Source organism: Priapulus caudatus, unplaced genomic scaffold, assembly GCF_000485595.1.
Source record: "Priapulus caudatus unplaced genomic scaffold, Priapulus_caudatus-5.0.1 Scaffold237, whole genome shotgun sequence".
Taxonomy (NCBI): domain Eukaryota; kingdom Metazoa; phylum Priapulida; class Priapulimorpha; order Priapulimorphida; family Priapulidae; genus Priapulus; species Priapulus caudatus.
The window spans coordinates 336,721-344,163 of record NW_014577298.1 but is presented as its reverse complement, the minus strand read 5'-3'; the positions used below and the strand labels follow the sequence as shown (position 1 = coordinate 344,163).

The window sequence follows — 7,443 nt, the reverse complement described above, 5'->3', positions numbered from 1 at the left end:
CTGTCACCAGCTCCAGTATGAGGATGACGTCCATGTTGCTCTCTCTCTATCTCCCCCCTTCTCTCGCTCTTGCTCTCCCCTTCTCTCCCCTCTCATTCCCCTTCTCTCGCTCTTGCTCTCTCTCTCTGTCTCTTCCCCTTTCTCTCTCTATCTTCCCCCTCTCCCTCTCCCTCGCTCTCTCCTTACCTGTCACCAGCTCCAGTATGAGGATGACGTCCGTGTTGCTCTCGAACACATCGTAGAGTTTGATGACATTCTCGTGCCGCATGTCCTGCAAGATGGACACCTCGCGAACGATGTCCTCGTATCGCGCGCCGCGCCGACTCGCACGCGCCCGCTTCTTCAGAATGTACTTTGCTGCAAGGAGAGAGAAACGCTACGTCAAAAAATCGCAGCAAAATTCGACGTGAATTTATGTAGTTTCTGTTTTTTTTTAAAAGAGCGTATTCTGCGTCCGATTCTGAATGCTCGTTGCGACGTTTTCCCTCGTTTTTCGCCAAAACTCGCTCCACTTCAATGGGAACTTAGTTAGTTGCTAATAAATAAAAAAAAGCATCTTCTGTTTCCGATTCTGACCTGTCGTCACAGCGTTTCTCCCCCTCGCAGCGAAATCGCACCGGTCAGAATCGGAAATATAAGACTCACTTTTTTATTAGAAACTACCTAAATTCACGCCGAATTTTTTGACGACTCGCCCGTGATGGACTTTGACCGTGATATTAACCCTCGACCCGCCTCTTCTTGAAGATGTACTTCGCTGCGAGGAGGGAGAAACGATGCGAAACAAAAAAACATAGAAATAAATAAAATAGAAGAACTGTTTTTTTCTTAGAAACTACTTAGTCATGTTGAATTTCGCTGCGAGGGGGAGAAACGCTGTGGCGACAGGTCAGAATCGGAAACAGAAGATGCCTTTTTTATTTATTAGCAACTAACTAAATTCACATTGAAGTGGAGCAAATTTTTTGCGAAAAACGAGGGAAAACGTCGCAACGACCAATCAGAATCGGACGCAGAATACGCATTTTTTTAAACAGAAACTACCTAAATTCACGTCGAATTTTGCTGCGATTTTTACCGTAACTCATGCTCAAAGGTTCGTCGAAATCGATCATCATCCGAGCAAACCGAATCAAGTTACGTAGAGCGCGCAGGATCAATGCTGCAACTATAATGATTTTCGAGTAAAGGATTCAAACCACTTTCCGCTCGCTTCACACTGTAGACATGAATCAGTTCGTGCGTCAGAAACACCGTCACACTTCTCGATGCGGCCGATTCCGTACGTGACAATCGAAGGTGGTGACCAACCTGCGTAATCTTGGCCGGTGACCCTGTCCTGACACTTTCGGACGGTCGCGAAATGTCCACTGCCGATGTCATCGCACATCTGATAGTAGTCCTCCACCGGCTCCTTCCTGAACTTCATCTTCTAACGGCAGCGTGCTCACGGACTACCTGTAACACCCACACAGACCTCAACTATATCTGTCTGCATACTATAATCTGACACTATCATTACATGATTAATCAGATACTATATCTGCATAAGGGCAAAACAAAATATATGTGTGGTTAACCGTTACAGTTGCCGGAAGAATAAAGATAGGGTAGTAGGGTAGGGAAGAACATTTATTGGTTCTGCTGGAAATATTTTATTTTATAGTCAGATACATTATCCGAAGGAAGTGCAATTGTGGGCCTGTTTGAAGCAGGAACTGCAATTCATTATTTTTTTTTTAATTTTTAAGTTTGTTATAATTTTAACGAATTTTTTTTACTCGTTAAAGAAATTTACAATAAAATGTTTTAGGGGACCGGGCTCCCCTCGCTTGGAATAAATAGGTCTGGTCGGGAAACCGTAACGACACACTGATATATTTTGTCTCTTGGCCTAAAATGCTAGACTATATGCTGTACAGTGCAAGTCAGTGGATTATATACTAGTAATCCTCTAATATCAAGGTGGTTCATTATCAGTATAATTACTTTAGGTTTAATGATTACTGCATGCTGCATCGGTTACTTTATGCTGTACCGTTAATGTGGGCTGCATCGGTTACTTTAGGCTGCACAGCTGAGTTAACGTGTGCTGCATTAGCTCACCTGTGCGCTGCTTACACCTTTGCGACCTACAGCTCGTGGAGTGTGGCCTGTACCACCGCACCGCTTCTACCTGTGGGGGCCTTGCACTGTGTGACTTGCATCGCCTTGGCACTGTGGGCTGCTACTGTAACTGGCTGACGCCTGACTGTGGCGTACTGGAGCAACTGGAGAACTGTCATCGCCCTTGACCGCACTGGTGGGCTGGGCACATTATAAACTGCACGCCTTCACTCTGTGGGCTGCACTGTCAGCTGCACAACTTCACTGTGTGGCTGCACGTGTAAGCAGGCAGCGCCTTACTCGTGGGGGCTGCACTCGTAACGGCAACGCCTTACTGTGCGGGGCTGCACTGTAACGGCACGCCTACTGTGGGCTTGCACTGTTAAGGCGGCCAGGACCGCCTATACTGTGGGGCTGCACTGATAAACGCACGCCTTACTGCTGGGCTGCAGCTGTAAAAGCGGCACGCCTTACTGTGGGGCTGCACTAGTGTAACGGGGAACAACCTTCAGGCTGTGGGGAGCTGGCAGCTGTAACGGAGAAAAACGTAGATAGACCTTAACTGTGGGGGCTGCAAACTGAGTAACTGCACCGCCTTACTGTGGGAGGCTGCAATGTAACTGCAGCGCCTCACTGTGGGACTGGCACTTGTACTGCAGACGCCTCACTGTGGGCTGGCACTCGTAACTGGCAGACGCCTCACTGTGGGACTGGCACTGTAACTGCACGCCTCACTGTGGGCTGACACCGGCTGTAACTGCTCACACCTCACTTGTGGGCTAGCACAGAATATAGATATAATGGGGCAGTGGGTAAGTTCTGTAACTGCACACTCACTGTGGGCTGCACTGTAAAGGGCACAGCCACTCAAACTGTGGGCTGCACGTAACGGCACGGCCTCAACTGTGGCTGGGCACTGTAACTGCACGGCCTCACTGTGGGCTGCACTGTAACGGCACGCCTTACTGTGGGCTGCACTGTAACGGCACGCCTTACTGTGGGGGCTGCACTGTAACGGCACGCCTTACTGTGGGCTGCAGCCTGTAAGCGGCACGCCATATACTGTCGGGGGCTGCACACTGTAGGAGGGGCAACGCCTTACTGTGGGGTGCTGCACATGTACGGCTACGCCTTACTGTGGGCTGCACTGTAACGGCAACGCCTACTGTGGGGGGCTGGCACTGTAAAAACGGCACGAGCCTTATCTGTGGGGCTGCACTGTAACGGCAACGCCTATAACTATGGGGGCTGCAGCTGTAATGGGCACGCCTTAGTCTGTGGGCTGCAGCTGTAACGGCACGCCTATACTCGTGGGGCGCTGCCTGTAACGGACATTACGCCTTACTGTGGGGGCTGCACTGTAACGGCACGCCTTACTGTGGGGGCTGCACTGTAACGGCACGCCTTACTGTGGGGGTGAATGAACGGCAGCGCCTATACTGTGGGCTGGCAGCTGTAACGGCAAACCGCTCTTACCTGTGGGGGCTGCACTGTAACGGCACGAGCCTTACTGTGGGGTGGCACTGTAAACGGTCAGCGCCTTACTGTGGGGGCTTGCAGCTTGTAACGGCGAGACGCCTTTACTGTGGCGTGCACTGTAAGAGCACGCCTTACTGTGGGGCTGCACTGTAACGCACGCGCCTTACTTGTGGGCTGCACTGTAACAGGCACGCCTTACTGTGGGGGCTGCACTGTAACAGCAGCGCCTTATACTGTGGGGGCTTGCCACTGTAACGGCAACGCCTACTGTGGGCTGGCCAACTGTACGGCACGCTTACTTGGGGCTGCACTGTAACGGCACAGCACTTACTAGTGGGCTGCACTGTAAAGCTGGCAACGCCTTACTGTGGGGCTGGCACTGTAAACGGCACGCCCTTACTCGTGGGGGCCTGCACTGTAACGCAAGCGCCTATAACTAGCTGGGGGCCTGCAGCTGTAAACGGCACGCCTTACTGTGGGGAGGCTGCACTGTAACGGACACCCTTACTGTGGGGGCTGCCAATCGTAGACGGCCACGCCTTTACTGTGGTGGTTGGGCTGCAACTGTAAAGCGAGGCACGCCTTACTGTGGGGGTCTGGCACAGTAACGGCACGCCTTACTGTGCAGGGCTGCACTGGTAACGAGCAGCGCGTTACTGTGGGGCTGCAACTGTAAACGGCACGCCTTACATGTGGGGCTGCACTGTAGCCGGCACGCCTTACTGTGGGGGCTGGCACTGGTTAAAGGCAGCGCCCTTACTGTTGGGGGGCTGAGCACTGTAACGGCACGCCTTACTGTGGGGGCTGCACTGTAACGGCACGCCTTCTGTGGCTGCACTGTAACGGCACGCGCTTAACTTTGGGGGCGCTGCCTGTAACGCAACGCCGCTTACTGTTGGGGGCTGCCACGTGTGAACGGCACGCCTTACTGGCTGGGGCTGCACTGTAAACGGCAACGACCCTTACTGTGGGGGCTGCACGTAACGGCCGCCTTACTGTGGGCTGCACTGTAAGGCCGCCTTACTGTGGGCTGCACTGTAAGGCACGCCTTACTGTGTGGGGCTGCACTGTACGCACGGCCGTTACTGTGGGGGGCTGCACTGCTAGTACGGCACGCCGTCACTGTGGGTGGGCTGGCACTGTAACGGCACGCCTTACTGTGGGGGCTGCACTGTAACGGGCCTTACTGTGGGTGCTGCACTGTAAACGGCAGCGCCTTACTGTGGGGGCCTGCACTGTAACGGCGACGCCTATATCTTGTGGGTGCTTGCCTTGTAAGCGGCAATACGCCGTTAAACTGTGGGCTGCACTGATAACGGCAGACGCCATTACTGTGGGGCCTGGCTACTGTAAGAGACGGCAACCGCCTTACTGTGGGGCTGCACTGTAAGCTAGCCTTACTCGTGGGTGCTGTGCAGACATGTAACGGCACGTCCTTACTGTGGGGGCTAGGGCAACTGTCAACGGGGCCCAGCCTTTTACTTGGGGGCTGCACTGTAACGAGCCACGCCTTACTTGTGGGGCTGCACACTGTAATCGGCACGACCTTACTGTGACGGGCTCGCACTAAATGACACAGCATGACAAAACCACACAGCAACATGACTACCCATGCTCGCTGCTTTACAGTAACAATGCTCCCGTTTTTGCTACGTATTTGCATAGATTATACATAGGCGCGCTTCACGAGCAAGAAAACACCCGCGATGCTAATCGCGAATGAAATACCGAGAGTAATTGTGTCGTTGTTCACACAGGCGAATAATGCGCTAATACGCCGAGCGGGATAATTCATATTAATCGAACTTGCGCATGCTCACTGACCGGAATGACTCTCACTTGCGCTGCTCACTGCTCACATCGCTTGGATATGATGGATAGAAAATACCGAAGATTTATTTGTGCGAGCGTTCACGAACACGGCAAATATTCCAAATTCAAAATAAGTCGCATGAAAGAGTGCAATTTTGGAGCGCGATGGCCTGATCGTCGATTATTAGTGAGTATTATTGCCGCTTACGACTGGTACATAATCGCGGTATTTCGATCGCGATTGCAAAAACCAGGCTTTGCATCCCGCTTATCGCCCCCAGTCGTGAACGCGCCTCCATAGATACCATACAATACGATACATAGTTAACACATACGATTAATACTTATATAATATATATATATACGATATACATATATACAAGAGCTAAGAATACCTAGGTACATTAGCTCTTGATATATATAACATATGATTATACATACGAACACACTACATAGACCTAACATAGATAACCATACATAGCCGTGTTGTAATATCTATGATGGTAGTTTGACAACACGATCGATGGATTAGCCACAAAATAAAAAATTATTGTTGCCCTCACGCCGACCCAGCTGAAAAGTTTGGTACAGGTAGGTATGCTTTTATTATTTTTTGAGGGGGGTTCTTTTTTACAAATTCAGCATGAGGTGTCACTACAATGCTCAGGCAGGTCGGTTGTTGCTTGTGTGGTAGATAAGCCTTTATGTTGAATGTTTTGTTTTGCTTAGTACATATAATGCTTTGGCGTGCAGATTTATATAACGGACAGTGATACAATTTGTAAACAAAAATGAATAGAAAGGATAAATAAAAATTTTTCAGTCGGCCCCTTTTTGGCGGGTCGGTCGGGTGAGGGCAAACAAACAATATTTTTATTATGGCCCTACAGCGATCACCCTCGCTCGCGCGCGTCAAGCCAACGTCGGCTCCATAGTGACAAGCAGGCTGACGCAGCGCTCGCGACAACGATAACAGGATTTGTGCGCGAGCGACTTTTCACTTTTCCTCTGTGGTCGCATTGTTCCGTATCGCGTACAACGATGGTCTTTTACGACGAGCGATCGTTGGCTCGCCGCGAGCCGATCTCCAGTCGACCGCAGGTCACCCCTACAAGCTGATGTCGACGGCAGCTGACGGCACATCGCGGCTATGGATTAGCAGACGCCAGGACGTTCAGTTTGATTTCGCATCTTGGCTAATTCTGGGATGCCTGCACGTCAGCTCTGTTTTCCATCACAGGCAGCGATAGTCTCAGACCAGTGGGGTGAGGGGGGGGGGGTGTTAGATGATATCTTACCCACGTTTAGTCATTCTGCATTGTGCTTAGATGCCGACAATTAACAGAAGCCAACGAATGCGAAAATCGCGCTACTTTTTACTCTGGAAAACTGAAATTCGATATGGACAGCCGCCGGAGATGTAAAAATTGAAGCGATTTTTTTATATTGACAATAACACATCTGGCTGACAATATAATCTTCCAGGGTGCATGTATTTTACTGCGCAGCTGTTTTCTGCATGCACAACTGGTAATTTATTGCATGTATGCACTTCTAATGGGCAAACTAGGAATGAATCCATGCCTAACTCATCTTAAATGTAAAAGGGTGTTTTAGGCTCACAGTTAGAGCCACGGGACATCTACAATCATACTATATATTTCTGAAGACCATTCAATAGTTCTTCTAACTATCATGCATTGTTGATCACGCCCACAGCTCAGCTGTTAGTGTTAGCAGTGATTGCACTGTACAAGTGCGCACACAGATGTGGCATATGGAGTGCGATCATTTCAAGTTGGGATACCATCAACGTTTAACTATAGGTTCCCACCAATGATAAGTTGCGTGTGCATGATGGGTGAACTAAATGCAGTTACAATTAAGAGGTAGACACGCATGCTTCACATGACTGTTGTGTTGACAAACACTCACTAACTAATGCCAACTACTAATTACACTAGAGCAGGGTGCGAAATTAACGGGAGTCCGGGAGTCAAATACTACCTGATTTACTGTCGGACTCCCTGATTTGACATATGCAGG

The 7,443-nt window shown here is 50.0% G+C and overlaps 1 protein-coding gene across 1 annotated transcript in view; it reads right to left on the bottom strand.

Annotated features, from left to right (window-relative positions):
- The window catches only part of LOC106807846 (death-associated protein kinase 1-like), a gene marked incomplete at its 3' end in the record, with an annotated part of 19,637 nt that overhangs the window by 11,463 nt on the left and 731 nt on the right, over window positions 1–7,443 (bottom strand). The window contains exons 2-3 of the mRNA XM_014810315.1: window positions 1,312–1,458; window positions 176–357 (exon numbers count right to left, since the gene is read on the bottom strand). Coding sequence (XP_014665801.1) covers window positions 176–357; window positions 1,312–1,429 — 300 coding nt within the window. The remainder of the gene's footprint in view (window positions 1–175; window positions 358–1,311; window positions 1,459–7,443) is intronic.